Source organism: Dromaius novaehollandiae, chromosome W (assembly GCF_036370855.1).
Source record: "Dromaius novaehollandiae isolate bDroNov1 chromosome W, bDroNov1.hap1, whole genome shotgun sequence".
In the NCBI taxonomy this organism is placed as follows: Eukaryota; Metazoa; Chordata; class Aves; order Casuariiformes; family Dromaiidae; genus Dromaius; species Dromaius novaehollandiae.
The window spans coordinates 40,669,203-40,691,814 of record NC_088130.1 but is presented as its reverse complement, the minus strand read 5'-3'; the positions used below and the strand labels follow the sequence as shown (position 1 = coordinate 40,691,814).

General features: G+C 38.5%; 1 protein-coding gene across 2 annotated transcripts in view; it reads left to right on the top strand.

Moving 5' to 3' along the window:
- The window catches only part of LOC135324407 (DNA repair protein XRCC4-like), a 191,396-nt gene extending 173,747 nt beyond the window's left edge, over positions 1-17,649 (top strand). Inside the window, exon 8 of one of the 2 annotated variants that reach the window (XM_064500614.1) lies at positions 16,791-17,649. In XM_064500614.1, the coding sequence (XP_064356684.1) occupies positions 16,791-16,926 (136 nt within the window). In that variant the 3' untranslated portion in view covers positions 16,927-17,649. The remainder of the gene's footprint in view (positions 1-16,790) is intronic. The other variant, XM_064500615.1, reaches the window with a different exon arrangement.
- Positions 17,650-22,612: the final 4,963 nt, after the last annotated feature.

Genomic DNA, 22,612 nt, shown 5'->3' with positions numbered 1-22,612 from the left:
CTACATTATTCCGAGGAGGTTTGGCAAGAACAAAGACATTTGCTCAGTAACTGCCAACTTCAGATACCATGAGCTTTCTAGGCTTTAAAATCCCTGCTTTGTGTAGAGGGCTCTTTGAATAGCTGTGACACAGGGGACAATTTCAGGGGGTCTATGGATCATAACAATTTCCTTAGACTTCTTGTGGAGGTAAGATATTGCAGGATTCAATGACTGCTAGAGCCTAGAGGCTACAAGGTGGCTGAGCACCTCTTAGTGACTTGGCTTCAAGATGTGTTGGAAGATTCTGTTTCCAAATCTCCTATTTGAGGTTTCTTTTTCCTTTGAATGGTAGAGTTGGAATCTGGTCTTGTAAAACATTTGTCACTGCAGCATGCATTACTTATCATTGTGTTCTTTTGTAATAATAACTTTCTTACCAATACTCTTGTCTGTATTATTTTACCCAGTGCTCTTTTCAAGATCTTGAAGAATCTTTGTTAGGGTTGTCATGTTTGCTGGGCACGTTGATTTCCAGGGGGTTTCGGAAGATTTTCTTAATTTTCTATGACACAAAGAAGCACTATTAACATATTAACTCAACAAAGCCTTTAGTGATTCTGGAACTAGCTTCTCCATTAAGGGAGTTCACATCTGGAAAGGGTAGCAATGCATCATGCGTTGGAGGTTCTGCTAGAGTGTGGTGTACATAACCTTTAAAGCCTGTTTCTGCCACCAAAAGCTGCCTATTTTGTAGCTGGCCTAAATCCAGCTTCTCCCAATTTGGACTCAGACTGGGTTTATGCCAGCCAGCTACTGTGTTCCTGTTCACGTCAGAGCCAGTGCGTGGATTTGGCCATTTGGACTGCTGGAAGACAGGGGAGGAAGCAATAAATGAAATGCATGGAGAGGCATGGTGGGAAAGTAGGCAATTTTGGCATTCATTTGGGACAAACTGCATAAGCCACTGTGGCTTACACATACATATGCAATGTGACTATTCTAAACTTGTGCCAATAACAACTCCCTTTTACTACATAGCATGACGTCTGTTCACCTCTCTCCGGCAGCCATCTTCAGACTGCCAGTGACAGCCTCTCTGTAAATGTGATTTTTGTCCAAACTTGCCTTGCTTTGAGTGGTCCTCAGGAGACCCATACATTTCTTTCCCTCACCTGGGTTTGTAATACTTCAGTTTCTACTCATAGTACATATAGTCTTGGAGTAGGGACTGCCATAATATTGCTGGTGTAGGCAGAAATTACAAGAATCCATGGAGCAGCAAAATGCAGTTTTGTGGTGATGCAGAGCAGTGTCCCAGGTAGCGCCTGCTGGTGTGCCAGGATGGAGCGAATCCCCTGGACCTTGTAACGGGTGGCAGCGGCCCTGTGGCTCGTCCTCCTCTGGGGCTGCTTTTACCTCCTTCAAATTATGGGATGGGGGGAGTTAGGGAGAGAATGGGGAGCCCGGAAGGCAGCTCCCTCAACAATGTAATACTACTGGACAAGATTATTTTCCATTTTTCTTTTTAGACATTTTAGTGGCAGATTGGTTCATCAAGTTCAAGCCTTCAGGAGATCAATAAACTCCAGTGGAGCAGGGCAGTATCTCTGAGGGAATTTGAATCACCTGTGTTTTTTGCTTTAAAGAGAATTATCTTTGGCCTCAGTATTCTCTTTATCGATTTAATTCTAGCTCTTAGCCTTGTATTGATCTGGGCTGCTCACCACAGACAGTTTCACTAGAGTTTTTGTATTTTCAGCCAGTGATTAAAAGAAAAAAAAATCACATCTTTGAATTAAGCATGTTCTGTAAGGAGTGATTTCTAGGAACAGTCACTTGCATCAGGCCCGGTTTTATCACACTTCTGTTGTCTAATCTGTGATTGCTGACACTTAATAAACACACAGAAGTGCTGGGGATGAATGACTCACTATGATAAAATAGTAACTTTCCTTCTCCTCCCCCTGCACCCAAGCCTTCTTTTGTGTTTTGAGCCAAGCTTCAAAAGAGTTGTCTTGAAGGTTCACGTAACACCATTTTTCAGCCCATTCTGTAAAAGTCCCCTTTAAGGGGGGTGGGGGTGCCTTTCTTTCTCCCTTTTTTTGAAAGCAGATATACCGAAATCGTGCAAGAGGTCTATTCTTTCAGGATTTTTAGCTCCATTTGGGGCCCTAACAAGATCTGTGTAGTTTTGATAAGCCTTAAGTCCAAATTCCAAGCCTTCTGAATCTGTTCATTTTTATAATACCAGAGACTGCTCTGGGATGGTTACAAGATGCAAAATAACATCATAACACACACATTCTGTCTGGGAAAATGAGTGTTTCTTTCTGCCATGGTTTTGCAACAGCTTTAGCGATCAGAGTTTTATTCTTTGTTTCTTGTGTATCAACTCTTTCATCTGCTTTTAGTCCACTTGCTGTTATGAACAGGGAAATAGTTAAATACATCTATTAGTTAAACTATGTGTACTGGTTAATCAAACTGTGTGCACCTGTAAGAAAAAAAAAGTACTTTAAGTCATCCAAAACAGCCTCCTCTTCTGTAGGTTTAGGCATCTTATCTTTGAGCAGCAAATGATACTATGCCTATCAGCTGCCTTTATATTGACTGCATTCTACCTTTGTAGTCTGCTGGCAATTTTGCTTTAACTCATTCCCTAAAAAGTCGCATAGCTGCAAATTAGTACGTTACTTTTTGTCACCATTTTGGCTAACAGAGGAAAGTTTAATACAGCAGGCTTCACTAGCCAAAGTCATTAACGCAAGTTTTATCAGAGTCTTAATTGTTCTTCATGTACCATGCTGATTTATTTATAATTTGGCCAGATCTTCTCTTTGCCTGAGGCAAGCAGATGCAACATAAATAGTATAGAAGGCACTTTCACACTCCGAGATGTTGAACTCGAGTTTTCTCCGGGCATCGTTCCTACCAAGGCTCTGTATCTCCAACAGCCCAGCATAGCTTTATCTAGGTACCTTGTTTGGGCCCACGCTGTACTGTCTGCCTCACTAAGCTTAATGTGCCTTACACCACTGTACTTCTAAAAGAGAAAACAATCTTATTTCCCTCAATGTAGAATTAAAACACAAGAAAAGTCAAAGTGGAATATTTTTTTCCGCTAAAGTTGACTTTGTGGGTCGTTATTTGTTGCTTTCTACTCACTGACTCCTCTGCCACCTGTTCAGCTCCAGTTCAGGTTCACTAGTGACTGATCGTTGTTTCACAGAGCATTTCAAATAACAGGTAATGAAATAATCTACCCTCTGTGAGAGATCTGCTTCATGGTGCATCCAGTCATCATTAGTACTGATTTTCACCATCATATGGAGCTTCAGTTGAGAAGCTAAAGACTGAGTTGGTGTATAGACTCAGTGGCACTTTCTCGTTAATGGACGATCTGTTGTCACTGTGGGGCTAACTCTAGTGGGCATGAGCTGAAGCATGTATTAGGTGCCGTCTTGTCAGTGCTACCGTCTACGTCATACTTGATATAAATAGGGTTTAGATTGCACCTCATTTTGGCAGCTTGACATTTTTCATAATCACAAACCTTGTTCAACTTTAGTGTGTTTGTGTGTAGAGAACATGAGAAAAAATTGCTTTCTTTTTACACTTTGTTGTTGCAGCTATATGGAAAATTATAAATATCTTTACTTCTTTGCTCTTGTTGTATTGATAGGTAATTTGTCATTCCTGGCTTTGGTAATTGCTGGAGTGCTATTCAGTCATCCGTTCCACACTCTAAAAGATCTTGAGAAGTTATTGAACATTGTTGTATGTTTTATAATAATACTCAGTGCAAATGCTGCAAAGCAGCTGTAGGAAAAATCTTTAGGCAGAGTATATTCTGCTGATAAACGGCAGCATTCAGACTAAACCTAATGACTCACTATTATATTTTATTATTTCATTGTTTCCTCCGCAACGGAACATTTCTCTGGCTAAGAGAAACAGAAACAATTGATAAAATTTAAATGAACTGCTTCCCAGACTTCTGAAATTTCTAGCTCTCCCTGCTAAAAGCCACAAGGCCCTTGTCAGATTTTTTCTCAAAGTAATATCCGAGAGTGCAAGATGGGTTCCCTTCCTGAAGAATTGCTGTGACGTGACGTATAATTTTACTGGTGCATTATGTCGTGTTTCAGCATCATGCAGTTAATTGGTCTGTTTCTTTGGTCTTTTTGCATTCTCAACAGAAAACGGCTTGCAATCCTTTCCTTCTAGAGTAGAAAAAATTTAAACTCTAAAGAATTACATTAAGCTTGAAACTTGACAGTTTGACAGTACCAAGCCCTCACTGTAATTGCTTTCATCAGTTCCCTCCAGATTTAGAATGAGGTTTTATTACTGTTGCCTGAATATCTTATTACAATTAGCAATACCGAGTATGAAAAGGTAGAATGGATTCCTTTTCTTATAGCTTATGGTGGAAAGCTGGACTGGAAATTAGTTTAAGAGCTCATGTTGGTTATTAAACAGCCTCAAGGTTTCCCAGTTTGGTGCTTTGTACCAAATATCTCTCTTGTATCAGAATTTTTGCAAGGATGGATATCGATTGTTTATTTCGTTCATGTTATAAATGTTCCCGTAGTTTAAAAACATGAATAGAATCAGTAAGTCAATGTCTAATTTCTGTATTGTTCGTCTTACATGATTTACATTCAGAGAGGTACTTAGAAAGAGTGCTACGTACCTGACAGAGCAAAGCAGGAACGATTACATGCAAAGTGAAGACACATAGCACTGCTGAAACCTAAATATGGAGTAGGATGTTAAATATTGTGTCCTGAGCCATGCTTTGCGTTTTCTTGCTTCCGGTTTGTGTCAAAACCTAACAGCATGCAAAACGAGGAGTCTTGTTTGTTTATTTTTATTTTACCACTAGTTTTAAAGGATAAAAATCAGTCTTAATAAATGGCCATAGATTTTGGAATACTCTCATTAGTGGGTCCAGAGATGTCTGGGAAAAAAACAAACTGTATATTCTAGATACAGATTAAACATATAGTCCTCCTGCTAAGTTTTGGGAGGCTCATGTAGGTTTGTTTTTTACAAAAAACCTGTATGGAGCTAAATGAAGCTAGTGTCGAAAGTCCCGTGAGTTTTAGAGACCTTTGAATAGTCCCTAATGTGTAGATTTTTTATGAACATATCTATATTCTGTTAACAGTCAAGAGTGTGTGTGTGTGTATATATATACATGTATATATGTGTGTGTGTGTGTATACGTATATGCACACACGTGTGTGTGTGTACAAAATAGTCAATTGTTATATTACATACTCTTAGTAACAAACCTCTTCTGAAGAGTCACTGGGGGATTGGAGCTGCCCTGTGCCAGGAACTGCAGCATACCCTCTGCTGTTGCTGCAGGGAGTAAAAGAGGGAACTCATCGCCCCTCGTAAAATGAGCCCACAGACCTACAGGGTTTCCGTAATACTATGTGCGATCTTTTAAAACATGTCAATTCTTTAGTCTAACTCTGCTCTGAAAGAAGCTGATTTTATTAGAAGAAGAGCTAAGTTAAGCTTGGACAATTCCAAAAATTTCTTTTTTTTTCTAGTGCTGCTAAAAATGCTTTCTATCTTCCAAATTTATTGGGAACCTTTTCAAACAGCCATTTTTGTTTATAATAATGCTTTTTTTAAAAAAAATGGTTTTTAAAGCAGTCGGGCTTTTAAATTATTTGCATCTGTTTGTACTGTCTGAACTGATCTCAATTATGAGAATTTATGCAAGGGCTGAGGCAGTATGTGCTATGTTTTAGTGGGAACTCCTCACTCTTCCTCTTTTTTTTGTAAAGATACATATTTCAGACAGAAACAAGATTCAAAGTGTAGGAACTGTCACAGTCTTAACTAATAGAAGACAGTAACTTCCCTGGGATTTTGTACTGTAAAAGTACTGTTGATTCTTATTTATTCTCTGGAAAGGAAAATGGAGGCATCAGATGAGGGGGTGTACTTGAAAAATGTCAGCTTCCCTTTTTCTGTTTTCCACTACTGCAGGGTGGATAAAACCACATGGGTTTCAAATAAGTGCTCCTGTTACTAATAACCTAAGACTCAAGTGTAATTACATTTTCAGTGATTCATCTATATAGCACCCTGGGTTATTTTACAGACAGCATCTGTTTCACATGTGCCCCGTGATTATTTTATCTGATTGACATCTGCATTCTCCTAATAAAGTCCCAGTTGCCCACCTGTATGGTGCTGCCTTTTTTCTTAATGCATTTGTAAGATAAAATATCCTTTAGAGCACCATGCTGAAATTCACAAGATGGAAAGTCAGTCTAAGTTTGTCAGTAACAGCACCAGCACAGTTTTCAAGGCTCTCTAAAGATTAGGGTTTTTTAAGTTAGTAGTTTGAATGTTTGTTTGAACACCAGACTAGTACAAGGAAACTTTGGTGGAGCTACTTCAGATTTACAGTAATGTATCATAACTGAAAATAAACTCTGGCTCAAGCTGTATAACTGAAAGGGTTTTGCAAAGAAAATTATTGTGTGTTGGTATCAGATCAATTTTGTCATGTTGCTTTTCCTCCTATTTATTCTATTCTGTATTCTAGTCTATGTTATTCCTTTTCCTATATATTACCTGTGGAACTCCTTCAAGATGTTGGGAATATTAGAAACTTATAGGGGCTCAAGGGGAGACGGGACCAGTTTGTGAAAGATAAATCTACTGAATGTCACTGAACACATAGAAATTAACTCTGGTTTAGGAAGCTTTTGAGCTGCAAATGGTTGGAGACAGAAAAGGCACTTAAAAAAAGTATTATATGAGCTTGCTCTTTCTTGTACTCTTCAAAGAGCATCTGCTTTTGGCCACTGTTGGAGACAGGATTTGGGGCTAATTTGGATTGACCCAGGACAGCTGTTATTATGTTCTACTTCTCTGATAAATTATCTTTCTCGTTACCTGTTTTAGATTGGCTGTTGCAATTCTTATACAGTGCAATATGTGCCTGTTTCTTCTTTTCAGAACACCACTGATTTCAGTCCAATGCAGGTCACAGTGACCAAAACTGCAGAATGTTTTGTTATGCTTCGAGCAAAAATAAAAATAAAAAAAAAAGCTTTGCCAGTGTCCATGTATAGTGTCAAGTAAGACAGTGCTGAGCAGGCCTGGACTATGAAGCGTAAGGTGATCTCTCCAAGTAAGGGTGGCGGGAACAGCGGCAGGGCGGGAGCTTGACTGTCTGACACCCACAATATGCGGTCTCAGGGTTGTGTTAGTCCATTAGGTCTGTGGCCTAAAATCACTCTGAGTCCCTGTTCTTAGCTTCCTGTCTCTGAAGGCCCAGAGTCTGAGCAGAAACATTTGGCAGAGGGACTTGTGGAATATAGGCTCTCTAAAATTGGGCCTATATTCATGCAATAGCAGTAATTGGAAATTTCCAATTCCATGCAGGGTTGGTTGCTGTCTTTTAGCTTGCCATGCTTGTAAATTCACATCTTGTAACTCATGTCCATTGGTCATCTTAGTTCCTTTTGCAAAACTTTGATGGGTGGCCTGCTACTGTGGAGACAGATTTTGAATGGTGCCCATTCTGCACTCCTCTCCATTTGGCCTTTGGGGCAGATTTTCAGCTAGCCCAGCTCGGTCACAGTCAGTGTGGTTGTCTTGATTTAATACTAGTTAAACCTTTAACCTTCATTACTGTAACCCTGGGGAAAGTCCCTGCATGAATGCCGGGACTACGTGAGCTGAGACTGTTCCTAGATTCTGGCACAATGTGCATGAAAACTGTTACACCAGAAAAGGAAATCTCTGAAATATAAGGGCTAAAGAATTTTTCTGTGAATTTGACCATTTATGAAAAAGAAGTAGAGAGGCTTGTTAGGAAAAAGAAACCCTGGTTTACATAAGATTTTTTTGAAAGAAGCACACAGGGCCAGTCCAGTTGTCTTGGTTAGTTGGGGTTTTGTTGTTTTTGGAGGTGGTACAACCTTTTTTAAAAATCTTATAGTCTAAACTCTCTTGCAGCAACGAGTAATGACTTGGCTATTTAGTCTATTGTTAAATGTTCCTGGTAAAGTACTTAGTGCAGATACTGCTGCCTAGGCAGATGCAAGGAGCAAGAATGGGTCTAGAGCTGGGGCTTCGGAGGAGAAAAAATGAATCATTTTGAAGTGACAAGAGAGCATGTTTATTCTCTCTGTCTTACTGCAATTGCATCCTGAGCTGCAGATCATTTCTGCTTTCTGTAATAAATAGAGGATGTATTTTAAAAGTGGCTTCTTAATTCCACCAGGCAGACATTCTGTGATACATGTGTTTTCTACAGGGAAGGTTGTTAAAGCATCTTAACCACGTGTCCAAGTTAAAAAGAAGCATTACTGGAGAGTTAACAAGTTCAATAGTAAAGGCCAGATTCTTTGGCCCACTTTTGTTTGCTTTATGCACCTCCAAAGTAAGGAATAAGCTTGGTGCTAAGTGAACAAAGCTGACGACTTTGCCCTGGGTTAGGAGACATCTTGAGGATGACTAGGATGTGATGAAACAGGTGAGGAAACAATCTGCTGTTTTAGTCAGAAAATAACAGTGGCTGTTGCAATGTCCAGCTCTGTTTTGTCTCAGCCAACTGTATCTATTTTTACTTGTTTCCTCATATTTCCAAAAGGCTGGATGTGCTGTTGGGCCCCCCCCCCCCTTTTTTTTGGTTCTGCCATTCATACATGTTTCAGCTCTCACAGGTGTCGTAGGTAGTGATTTGATCTTAAATATCAAAGGTTTGATCTTATTTCAGATAAGTATGAATGAGTTCAGATCTGGAACTGGAGAGAGGACAGGAGGAACACAGGAGAGATTGAGTGGGAGCTAAGAGACAGCAAAAGGTGAAACACAATTAAGACTATTAAAATAATTTTAGATTCAATACAAACATTTGGGGGATGGGGGAAGCCTGTTATGTGTTGTCTGCTCTGCCTGAAGTTGTACCTGCTCCCAATTTATTCAATTCACTGCTTCCAGATTAACTAAGAGCTCCCTGCTGATGTGTCTTTCTACATGCATTTTGTTGTTAGAAAATATGTACTTAAATCATATTCATATATTGTACTGATCCAAAGTGGCTTTCTGCAATAAGCTGATTAAAGTGAATAATTCAAACCTCCTGAGCAAATCTGTGGAACCTGGCTATGACAGGTTTCTGTCCATGCCCAGGTAAATGTGTACAAACTGTTCAGCAGGGAGAAAAGCTTTGTTTAATTTGGTTATGGGGTTTTTTTAAAGATCATTTTTAGGATTACTGCCCATGGATTTCCTACATCCTTCTGACAGCAGGATCTTTTTAGATATACCTGGTTATTTTGTAAAGATTATCAGAGTACCTTACTGCAGTATTGAGGGGGGACTTTTCATCGTATGAACACTGGGCTAATCCATTTTTCTTTGAAAATGACCTTATTTAATTTTATTAATTTATGAAGTTGTGGTTTTCATTCTGTGGCAGTCAGTGTAGAGAATCACCCCAGAGAGTCGCAAGCTGAGGCCTTAGTTCGGGAGAGTTTGCAAGCACGTGCTTAAATTTAAGTGTGTGTTTAGCTCCTATTGAAGTCAATAGGATTTAAACAGACACTTTAGAGCCTAAAGAGTGGAAAAAAGAGAGTGGAAAAGACGTGGAAGATCTGCAGTGCAATTTAGGTTTCAGAATCACTGGATTTCCTGCACGTAAATGCTTTATTTTTGTGATTGGATTCAATGTGGTTTTGCAATTGTAGCTGCCATCTGCAGGTTTGGGTTGTCATGCCAGTGGAAAACAGGAATATCGTATTATTAAAAATAGAACAAAAAGACAACCTGTGCTTTGACTGGTAGGACAGACTTCCAGGTCTTTACTGAAATGAGATGGAGTAGTGTGCACAAAAGGCAGGCTCTGTGGCAAGGCTGGGTGCTAAATAACCCTTCCCCTTCCATGCACCTTCCGCAACTTTGCATCGACTGCTGGCAGTCACAGTCTCTATCCATCCTGTGATCTGGGGACAACAACCTGAGGAGCACATGGACCTGCATTTCCTACACAAGAAGTTGGTTCAAGGATCTGTATTTGGCCCCTTAGGTCTTTGGATATTGATTATGACCGTCATGTGAGGAGAAGGAAGGGTTAGGGAAAGAAACAGCTCCACGGGTTTTACAACCTGGAGAAAGGCTGCAACACAGTTTAGCCAGTGCTGGAGTTATATAAATGAATATGTGATTCATAAGTGCTCAATGACTAGTTATGAGAAATGACATTTAACATTCGTTGATGAATTTGCAATTCACTGAATTCTTGAAAGGTCTTGACAAAATTCCTAAAAAAACGACATTTTCCTTTACTGTATATTCTTGTAGTTAAGATTAAGAGATTGATTTGTATTTTTTCCCTCTGAAGGCAGTGGTGTTAGTGTGCTTCTCAAAGTGAATGTGGTCTCGTTTATTTAAGTAAGAAGGCGTTTAAGTGGAAATGAGCCACAGAAATGTGTGCCACTTGTCTAAAACAAACATGGTGTAGACTTTTCCGTTTAAGTGATATCTATTACTACATTTTTAAGTAGATCCTTGTTAGTAAACATCTGCAAGTGTGTTTGATCAGATAGAAAAAGATCCAGAATTATATTTACATCACTAAACTGGGATGTTCTTTTTAAATGAGTGAGAACCCGCACCTATGCCAACCGAATTTAATGGGAAATTTGCAACTGCACGGATTCAAATCCTTAAAAAATTGCTGTGAGCATTGTTCATTTACATGTCTACGCAGCTGTTTTAGATGTTATGCATGGTTTTCTGAGGTTTTTTTTGATCATATGCTTTATATAACTAACTAGAGTGGGTGATTAATAATGTTATGAGCTGATCTGCACCAGTCATTAGAAGATATATCATTAAGAGATATATAGGTATCTTCCTAGTTTAGTAGATTTGTTTGCGAGTTTGTTCTTGCTGCAATGAATGTGTCTATTTCTGTCATGTGTAAGTGATTCTTAGATCACTTTTCTCCCTCTGAAGGATTCCAGGATGATACTTAAAGAACCTTCTATAAGCATAAATCAAAAATAACCTCTATCTTGAAAGTTTATTACTCTAGAGAACAAAAAGTGGCACTTGCAAGGGCTTAAGATAGTGTTTAGCAATTGTCCTGTTTTTTGAAGTTAAGCTTTAGGTTTTATTTATTGAGAAAATTCCAGACTTATCTTGCTCCACAGTGGTTGTGAAGCATGCAGGTGCAGTTTGGCTTTTGGCCAGAGGTAGAAGCTTATTAAGGATCACTGATTCCCTGGCTGAACATTAGATTTGTGGTTACTTCATTGAAAAAATTTTTCATTAACAGCGTAGTTGAACAAGCTTACTACTATCAGTCTGCTGACCTTTACTGGGACTATTTGCTTAATACACTGAGTGTATGAAAAGGCCACACAGGGAAGGTTCTCTAAGAGGGATAGAGACAGTCTTGCTTAAGCTGGAAATGATTTCTGCAGCCATTTCTTGAGTGCTTTTCTCTGGCCCCTGTGCATCTGCATAGGTACAAGTACAACCCAGACTCTGGTGATCCCTGAGGCCACCGTTTCCATTCAGACCATTGAAATCCACAGAAAAATATTCAGTCTCCTCACTAACATAACTTAGGGAAGAGTTTACCAACTGTAATTTTGGATCATGATGGTGATTGTAGCAAGCAGGTTCTTCATGATTCTTGGTCTGGGGTTTACATTTTGTAAGATCAACTTGAAATATATGGCTTAGCTTTCAAGTTATTTCCAGGAATAAATGCCAGAATAGACCATATCTGGTAAGTGAATGCTCATAATACTGCCCAAACTAAACCCAGCTCTTGAGCTTTGTTTTTTTATTTTAAATTAAATATAAAAGGAAAATACTTTTATGAATCACCTTGTATTACAGCCATCAGCCTTGCTGTAAAGGAGAATCTCTGATCATATTTTAAATCATGTATGGTTTCAACTTTATTTATATTTTTAAAATTTATCTTTAAAAAGAAATGTCTGCAGATGGTATTCTTGATGCATCTATTCATGTGAAAGGTTTTCTCCCCTCCTCCCTTAAACCAGTTCTTTTTCTTTTCATGTTTGAACTTTTCTCTTTTTGGCCAGTAGCCTTAGGCAGTCAATATGATGCCTCCCAAGAACTTACGCCATGGGGAATCAGTTATTCTAGGCCAAGGTTTTTAGGTATAGTCGCAAAGTCTATTAAGTTTTCACCTAGGCCTTTACTCAAAGCTCCTCTTGTAATCCTCCCTTAATAATGACTGCTGATAAGCACCTTTCTTTTGAGGTCTTTCTGTGAAGACAGTGTTTATACAGCCATGACATCAGATTGTTGATAAATCAAAGAATCCAAGTATTTTCCTTGGGATAGACTGAATAGATCATCTCTGGAACACAGAAGTTGCTCTGAGCTTTTGTTCTGTCAGTCATAAAGTGACTGTTTGTTACTCTTTGAGTTTCCTCATACCTTTGTTTCAATGTTAATACTATAAAGACTATCCATTTTCTGTTTATGAGCTGCTGCTGCCACCTATTTTTATGATATTGAAGAAAGTATATGCCAGATTATATCCTCTGTTACTATCAACTCATGTTATTAAGCCTTTATTTTTCAGATTAATGACAAAAATGAAATGTTAGACCAGACTAAGGAAAGAAATTCACACTGAAAATTTCAGCTTTTCTCTAAAGACTGCTAAATATCTTCTGGGAAAGCTGAAATCTCCTCTTTTAGGAAAATGTCAGCTTTTGATCTGAAGTGATTCTTTTAATTACCAAAGAAAAATGAGGAAAATAATGTAATGGTCCAAGGACACAAGTTTGCCTCCTAAATTAATCAAGCTTGTTAGGAAACTCTTATATCTGTATTTATTTATGAGACTATTTCTCTTTTCAAATCCCGTGACAGTTGCTTGAGCACAAAAACTTCAGTAAAAGTGTAACCACAACTTGCTGGGCTGCATATACAAGCATAACTAAGTACAAGAACCTTTCATCTTTCCAGCAAGGAATATCTCAAGATGAGCAATTCTGCTAATGGTGCAGCCTCTGACCTGATTTTGTTTCAGAACAACTACAACTGTTCGATTCTTTTGCCACTGAAAAGCTCTTTTTAATTGTATCATTTGTAGCAGTCATGTACATAAGAATTCTTTTCTACTTCATACTCCTTCAAAGACATTGCAGAATGGAATTGGCCATGTACTCCAGCAGGAATTGTGTTGTACAGATCTTCTCTGTGGTCTGTGTGAACAGAATAGTTACGTCACTTGAAAGACATGGGACTGGTCCATCTGTCCTGCTGCAAAAAGGTGTTGCTTTTTCTCCCAATCTATGCAAAGCCATTATCCTGCAAGGCTTGGAATTACTTTACTGTTTAGTTAAGTCCTGTGTAGCATATCTTCTGTTTCTTATGGCTCGTACTCAGCTGTGGAAAGAAATATCAAGTAATGTAACCACTTCCAAATCTTGGGCCAGAATCTCAGCTGGTGTAAGTCAGTAGAGCTCCACTGACATTATTAGTACTCCAGTGATTTGCACCAGCTGTGAATCTAGTCTTCCATCTCAATTTATGAAGGGATTGAACTAAATGTCAGGAAATATGAAATGATCTCTTATAGTCAGCAGTTCTCCAGATGTGTTAATGGAGTTTAAGTTTACCAAAAGGCAAGACTTCAAAAAGTGATCCAACAGAAGAATAAACTTTCAAGAAGAATGCCTTACTTACAGGCTTTTTGGCAACAGAGGACAATACAACTCACTGCAATTTAAAGAAATTAACTTGGTTATACAGCAGGATATGGTAATACAGCTTCAGTGAGAATCCAAGATTTAAAATAATTTCACAGCACAAAGCAAGCTGTTAGCATGCAGTGAATAATTGCTATGCAAATATGAATCACCCAGACTTAAAGCCAAAATTAAGTTGCTTATAAACTCCACGTAAAGAGTCTAATGCTTCCACTTTGCAAGTGTGGTTCAGAGACACAGTATTACAACTTTTGGAGATTAAATGAGGACTCTGTCATTACAAGAACACAGAAGCTTAACAGTTCTAGCTGTGTAAAGTTAAAACTCACCAGTGATTTGGCTCTTCATACTGAAGTATTTTATAGATCTGATCTACTGTATAGTGTTGAAAACAGTTTACCCAGTGAGGATAAAATTTTTGTTGACATTACTCTTTGCCAGCACTGTCAGGCTTGCTTTTCAAAATTAGAAAATGCTGAAATAGGTGAAGCCTCAGTCAACAAATCTGAGGTCACATAAGTGTCTTAGTATTATGCCAATGTGCATGGTACAGGATAGTGAAAGATTTCTAAGCTACTCTAAAAAAGACTTTCAGTACCTGAAATAGCCTGTGGTGATACAGATGTCTTCACAACCTAATTTACAGGCTGGCAAGACCATTTAGAATTAAGTAAAATGGTCTGTGTGCTACTCTAGACTATATCATTCAGATATGTTCTCCGTGGAGATGTAATGCTTTAGACTGACCCAGAAGGGTATAAGGATAATGTATCTTCAATAAGTGAAGTTGAACATCACACTGCATTGGGGTAACTGTACTTTAAAAAACTAGTGTATGAATAAGTTGATTGTTATCAATCAGAATAGCTTTGAGTGATCTGATTCTGCTGACCAGAGGTTATTGGCTAAAGGTCAGATTTTGACAGGTTTGCTTTACAGTTAGCCCAAGTGACTTTTGATGAGGCAGATGTCTATCTAAATGTCACTGCATGTCAAACAAAAAGACAAAGTCCTTGGACATGATTTATTCAGGCACGAAGGAAAGCATTTTGAAGAATTTCCAGTGGTAGCTAGTTAGATTTCCAGAGGAAGAGGTGATCGTAATCTGAAAATACAAGCATATTGTATTCAAAGCAGTTTACAGAACTGGAATGATAGATAGAGTGGTGAGGAAGCCCTTCTGAATAATGGAGAGCTGTTAGGAAGTCACAGCATCTGAGATCCAGAGCTTACTGGGCTTTTGCTGATTCCCCAGGAGCATGGGGGATGCCACCTCTAAATGAAAATCATTCCCCAGGTCCACAGCAGAAAGCATTATAGTGAAAGTGCTGAACCTCCAAAGATTTCATCGCTTCTGCCAGAAAACTTGAAGTCTAAGAAGCTATGAATCAGATAGTGGCTGGGGTCTTAGAAAACTTACTACATTTTGGAGATTGCAGTGTCTTTAAAGCAACTTCTCTTCCCCAGAGCTTTAAAGTTAGAAAGGAATTTTGGAAAAGTTGGTTGTCAATCTGTATCAAACTGAATTTCAAAACAGTGATCAGAAATCTTGGATTTGACTAACTGTGGTCGCAGTTATGGAGCAGATGAAACCAAATGCTTGAGTTAGTCTGGAAATTAGGATTGATTCTTTTGGAATGTCTCATTACGCTAAACCCTCATACGGCAGCATTTGAGAGTAACACTTTCAATCACTTCTGTCTAGTTCTTCTGTTCCTGGTGGATGTTGTCTTGGCCTTGACAATGTATGAATTTTTCACCTTCTTTCTGGACTACAGCAGTGGAGCTTGGGCATGAAGCCGTCAACCCTTAGGAAATTCCATGCAGTCCAAAATCCTACAATACAGGCAACTACAAGCACATCAGGTCTGTTTTCTACTTCCTATACTGATTTCCCACAGAATACCAAGTCAAGATCAAGAGATTGGTTCTTATTTTCAAAGCAGCTAGTCATCTAGGCCCAGAATATCATGTCTTCAAGAACTCCAATATCTGTGATCAATAATGCTTCCTCCTAAAGCTCACAAAAATAAATGTCTGTGCAGGATTTAAAGACTTTTTTGGAATCCAGTCTATAAATATAAAATTAATTCCCATAGTGGCTGGAAGCTATTGCAAAAGTCATGATCTTCTGAATTGCAAGATGCATTTCCTTGCCTTGCCTTCCAAAGGAGAAACAGTCATGTTCATCAGAATCCTACATCAGAGAGAAGAGAAACAGCAAACATGAGCACTTCGCAGATGCCAGGAGCTCATATAGCAGAGAGATGTTCAAACAATCTGTGGTGATGAGGACAGTCGAAGAAGTGCTATATAGGACTAAATGATGCAGAGTAGCATGTTATTCAGTATAGTGGATGTCTGATTCTGGCCTGAAGTTTTCAGATAGGACTCTGTAGTGTCCAGTTATCTGAGACGAACCTGCATCTTGACGCATGTATATCAGTGCATGACAAGTGCTTCTATTTGCATACAGTTATAGCAAATGTAAACATAGCATGTACAAGTAGAGGCCAGGGATTTGTAAGTCTAGAAGTTGCAATCATGTGTTATGGAAGGATTTTCTGTATTTGCCCTTGTTTCTTTTGCTGTGTTGTTTGGAGAGAAGCTTGTACCTTTGGGGCATGGGCCTCTGGAACAACTTAGTATGACTCTTCATATGCCTACACGCCAAACTGATGGACACCAGATGTACATTTAGCACCAGGACAAAGAGAAAGAGCAGTTAACAGAGCATCATCCTGTGTAGCAGCAAAAGACCGGGTCCTTTGTATGTTTTCTGTGTTTGTCCTCCTTTCCTTAGCTGTCCCTGTGGAAACTGTGGGTGAAATGGTCATTCTCGGTGTTCTGAAACAAAATAGCTGGAGCCTTGACATTTATAAACTGAATTTCATCTGTTTGTTTTGCTGTTGCCAGCTCATCAAGTAATTAGGTCTTTCAAAGAGCACTTTTCTCTTGTATGTAACCTTAACAAAAAGCTCAAAATACACTATGAAATGGTTACCTTGTCTGTGTTTATGTTCGATTTGTTTATATCTGTATCTAAATTTGTTTCAGATTGGTGTCTTTGCTTTATATTTCCAGACCTGATCTTGCCTCACAGAAGACATCAGGCAAGCATTCCCCGGATGTGATGTCTCTCGAAACCCTGGAAAACACTTGTGAGCCAGAGGACCTCTTTGATGACATCTAACTATGTGCTGGATGAGAAGCTGAGAGAATAGAGCTCCTAGTAGACACAAGCTATAAAACTTAGAAGGCTTAGTTGTAGACACTGAGCTGAAATCTTTACTGTAAGGCTGTATTTGATGTGTGTGCGTTCTTCGCTGCACAGTTGCAGACCCTTGACCTGCTGAGGCTTGATTTGTGACAGCCTTGAAATCAGTTCAGCTGGTTGGCCTCTGTGTAGATCTTTTATCACATGTATATTGAGAAAGAGAGCATCATCACAGCATTTTTACGTCCTAACAATCTTTGGCTGCTGATCATATTCAGGATCAACTGGTTTCCAGATGTCACCAAAGAATAAGTCAGACTTAAGACTTGAAGAAGACCTAAAGCTACCACTGTACTTTCCTTGTATAGTACCCCTTTCTTGAGAAGCTCAGCTTAGATGCAGTCTAGCTAAATCATCTTCAGCTTCGATTGAGATGTCTTCAAAAACTGAGTTTAAAATGGTATCATCCGAAATGAAGCATCCAAAGAAATGTCATTTTGCTTGTTACTTGAAGATTCTATGAGGCATTATGCATTATAAGGTGTATTCTTGCTTCTGGGAGTAAAATGCTTATAAAGTCAATACTGAATCTATTTTAACATTCTGTAGAAACCCATAGCCCTTAAAATGGTTGTTTTTCATTACTACTTTGATTTTTCTTAAGGTGATTTATAAAATAATAAAATGCATTCTAAGTCATCAATTTTGTTTTTATTTTATTTGCTTAGGTGCTTTATGTGTAAAGGGACTAGTTAGCAAAGTGTGTTAATGCCTGACCCCTTCCTGCCTAAAACTGGCGCGTTTCTTTATATTGCGGATTTAAGGCCTTGTCAGAGAAATAGTTACCAAAGTATATTTACCTTCAGTGGTCAAAATCAAGTGTGTAGAACTGAGCACGTATGTCAAGTTTCTGCTATGCAATTTTAAGAGCCTGAGTCAATTCTCATTTAAGGCAATAGGAACCAATTCTTCCATGCCAGAAAGGTTGTGATCCAACAAGGGTTTTAAACATGCGAGTAATCCCATTGAAGTTAGCGGGACTATGCAACATAGTATTGCTTCTGTGCTCTATGGCTTGCAACAGTCTCTGGAAATTACTTGGTATTTTTGAAATGTCAGCTTATTTAGGCCCTGATTCTGCCAGCATTTAAACCTATACTTAACTAAAAGCACCTGTGTCAGTACTTGCAGGATTGGGGCCTCCTTTAAGAACCTAAATAAGGATCTGGGAATATTAAATTTAAACATTCCTTTCTGAAAACATGGTCACAGCATTTTAAATTCACAAAGGGCTTTGGGACAATGTTATAAATCACACAGTAAAAGCGTAAATGGCCAAAATATTTTGCTTGCTACAAAGGCTTTGTGCCTGAGAAATGACAGGACCACAAAAGACCTATTCATACAACCATTCATAGACACTGCCTGATTTAAAATCTTCCAGTGCTGATCTGACAATGCTTTCAGCAAAAGCTTGTATATAGTTTCAATTTTAATGTGAAAATATTCCATGACTTAACCCAAAATAAAAGAGCTTGGTTTAATTGTGCCCACAGCAGAAAATGAAGGTAAATGGAGCTGAACATCCTGGAAAACTCTGCTTTCAGGAAGCCATTGGTTTCTAATAATAAAATGTTATTATATAAATAGCATTTGTTATACTCAATTGGCATATGTAGTAAATCCTGAAAGAATGTTTATTCTTTTCTCTCTTTTTTGAGGTTTATAGAATCAAGCCAAGAACTGAGCAGAAAATGATGTGATGGTGGACATACCTTGGACTGTGTGAGCACAGGTGTGTCATCTAGTAAGGGTAGCCATGGTACTTAGCCAGTTTTCAGTCAGCTGAGACTGTTTATGTATACAGAAACACCTCCTCTCTCCTTGAAGTCCACTTGTAACATGTCAGTCTCCACAACTGTGTGAATGTTGGTGAAATGCTCCTTTCTGATGAGTTTATGTGAGAATTTACTGCTGTTCTGCCAATAAGGTTCCATTTTCCAGTCGACTTCGAACAGGAAAGGCCCACCAATTATAATGACAAAATGAGCACAAATTATATGTGAGAGCAGGAGTGAGATTGCCAAGGCCACAGAAAATCAGCAGTACTTCATTATGGTGCATATTTGTCCACAACTGTAGGGACATCCACTTTGTCCTCAAATTCATCTGTCCCATTGCATCGAAATGTACCTAAAGGCCATCTTTGGCCATGCTTAGCAATATCTGTTTCAGGCTGACGTGTGATAATTGGGAAGGGAACTTGGTAATAATGCCTCATCATATATACTGCTAGGTAAAGTCTCAGAGAAACACTGGGAACTTTGCTACCTGTCGTTGCTCCTGGAATTCCTGCTGCTGGGGCTGTCCAAAGCTTGCAGAGTAGAAGGGTTTCTTGGCGAGTCTATAGATAGTGCTCCTATTCATAAAGCTCATATAATGAGCTTTATCACAATAGTATAAAGTCTTTTTCACAATAGTATAACGTCTGCTAGTTTGCATTCATTTTGTGATCCACCATAATCCTCTAATCCTCAGATTCTTATGTGCAGAATTAGTAGATACTCACTTGTTTTTTCCTTCCACATTTGTGTAGCTGACTGTTCCCTTATGAGTTTTAGTGACTGGTATTTGACCTTACAGACTAGCCCTCCACTTTTGTAGCTGATTTCTCCAGTTTGTCAAGATAATTTCGAATGTTAATTCTGCCTCAGTTTGGCATTGTGGGCAAACATAGTAAGCAAGTTCCATGCTAACATCCAGACGATTATTGCAAATATCGAATAGTTCTGGACTTAAGCCTGACTCTATTCATCCTTGCATTTTGATAGCAGAGTTACTTTGTGAGCATGGTTTTCTAACTCACCTTTCAGAAGACCGTGTTTTCCAGGCATGCCTATAAAACTCACATGAAATAGCCTGACATGCGATATCAGTCAGCTGCTTTTTCCCTGTCCAAAATATTTTAGTAATAATGGAAGACAAAATAGAGAAACATACCCACAACTAGTTTTTCAGGGCTGGAAATTAACCAAAGTTAAGAAATGCAGATCAGATTTCAAAGGCCATTCTTAATTAACACTTCTCTTTGATATTACTCTGCAAATGACTTCCCAGGTAAAAAAATTTTTTTCACTTTAAACTGTACTTCAGGGGAAGATAAAATCTGTAGTTGTTTTACAGTAGGAAAAACACGCCATCTTTCATTAAAGGTTTAGACTTCTCTAGAGTTTTATACTTTTAAAGTAACTACTTAAGCAGAGTTTGTCATTTGATGTCTGGGTTTATCCAGCAAATCTTTAAGTTCAAAAAGATTTACAGAATTTTTTTCAAAAAGGGAGGAAAAGAGTAATAAACTGGGTTTTCTTGAGGAAGTGCTGTGTAAAATATTGCCCTTGGGATGGAAATATTACTTTGATTTTGAGACAATGTTTTAGCCATCTATATCACTATTTTTACTGCTTTCTTTAGTTATTATTTTCAAAAGTGGACTCATATGTATCTATGTGTGTATGAGACATATGTTATTCTTTCTTGCTTTGTACCTGTAACATATAAATTATTGTGTGTATTAATGTGATTCCCTGGAAATGTTTAGTATAATCTAGCTTGCTTTGACAGCTTCTGCATTTTGCTCTAGCAGCCCGGAGGTACTTGAAGAAAAAAAAAAGCCTTTACACATGGGAATTCAGATGCTGCTACATGTTTAAGGTACACCAGCTTTTTTATGGCTTGCCATCTGCTTTGTGAGAAGAATAAAATGTGGAAACAGTGAAGAAAGAATGGTAGGAAAGCAAGTCAATAAAAGCATGTCCAGACTGCTCTGAGGCCTAAGGTAATGTGTTTGAACATCTGAGCAAAACTAAGTTAAAAAAAAATGCCAGGAGCTTATTATCCCACTAAAAGAGGAGCAGCTAGGAGATGCTTCTTATCTTCTGGAAACCTTCTTCTGTTCCCACTTGTCTACAGTATTGCATCAATCCTCTCATCAGAGGTTAGGACAACTTATCCTCTAACTACATTTCTGCTCTTGTTTTATTCTAGTTCCCTTTGCAATATCTGAGTTCTCATCAAGTCTTTTTTCTAAATTTACCTGTGGCAATCTTCTGTCATCCTCTGCTTTGTTTCTTTTCCATACAATCTTTGACAGCATGTGAACTTTCATCCCTCTCTGTGGCCATTAAGTGATTGCCCTTCTATTGTAATTACATTCCAAAATCAACTTCATTCATAAAGCCTATCAATATTAATCTGCTAGTGTTAGAAAAATGAATATCTAGATATTTTTAAAACCAGTAGTACTAACAGGGAAAACATTGAGCTGAAGAGAGAGAACTTGTGGAAATCCTTAGGACGAGTCTTGGGACCACTCTCATTCAATATTTGCATTAATGGCTTTGGCAAAAAAAGCAGGAGCTCCAGTGAAATTTGTTGATGACGTAGCTGGGAAGCCTTATGAGAAAACAGTTGCTTCTTTTCTGAAGTAATAGTGGCCACCACCTTTAAACACTGCATGAGTAAGGCATGTGAGACTAGTAGTTTCTGACTGGTGTTGTGTTGTGGAGATTTGCATGTCTGTACAGAGAGGCCAAAAAGCACAGGAAAAAAAAACAGTAAAGAAGCAAAAAAACAAGGGCATGGTTGGAATAAGTCTGGGAGTGCAGCCTAAGAAAGAGAGAGGGAGAGCATGGGAGAGACAGTAAGAAAGAGAGCTAGAGAGAAAGAGAGAAAAAAAGTCGGAGCACTTTTGGGCTAAGTACTGACTGAAAAAGGGGATGAGGACTGGGTAAAGATACTTGACCCTGTTTAATTCATTCTTTTGGGGAAACGGGATTGCATCAGATACCTGATGCTATCTGATCTTGAATTGTCTGCTAATCCCAGAGGTTGGTCAGAAGGAGTACAATAACCAGAAACTGCTGCTTACCAGAATTCTCAGATCTTGTCAAACGGCTGTAGCAACCTGAGTATCATCTGAGGTGAGTTGTTTATTAATGCCCTGGAGAAAAAGGATATGCATATTCATTTTCAAGTTATTTCTTGGGAGGAAAGTATAGGTCTCTTGTTTTTTTATGGCTCTATTTGTCTTGCGCAGAAATACAAAATTGAAAAAAAATTTACCATCATACTTACAGCATCACAGACTCACAGAATGGCTGAGATGGGAAGGGAGCTCTGGACCTCGTCTAGTCCAACCCTTCTGCTCAAAGCAAGCTCAGATAGAGCTGGTTGCCCAGGCCATGTCCAGTCCGTTATTACTTAATAAACAGAGAATAACTTCATCACTAGTTGATCCTAGTTAGAATAGTCTTCATGGGACAATTAGGAAACAAATATATAGAATTATTTTAATATTTAAGCTGAAAATTGCTATTGTTATCCTCCTCTGTTTACAAAGGTCCGGTGCTCCTTTCCCATACGCAGCAGTTATTTATTTGAGAGACACTGATAGAGGAATAACTGACAGGAAGATTTAGGTCCAGAGGTAGAGATCCACCGTAATAGTTTTTGAAGAGCATGAAAGTACATATTTAATTATTTATTTTATGCAAATATCATTGTTATAGTTTTCATCATGTAGTAGTCATTACTACAGTGTTCAATACCTCTGTTCCCCTGAGTAAGGTAAATAGTATTTCATTGTCCTTTTTATTCTGTTTAA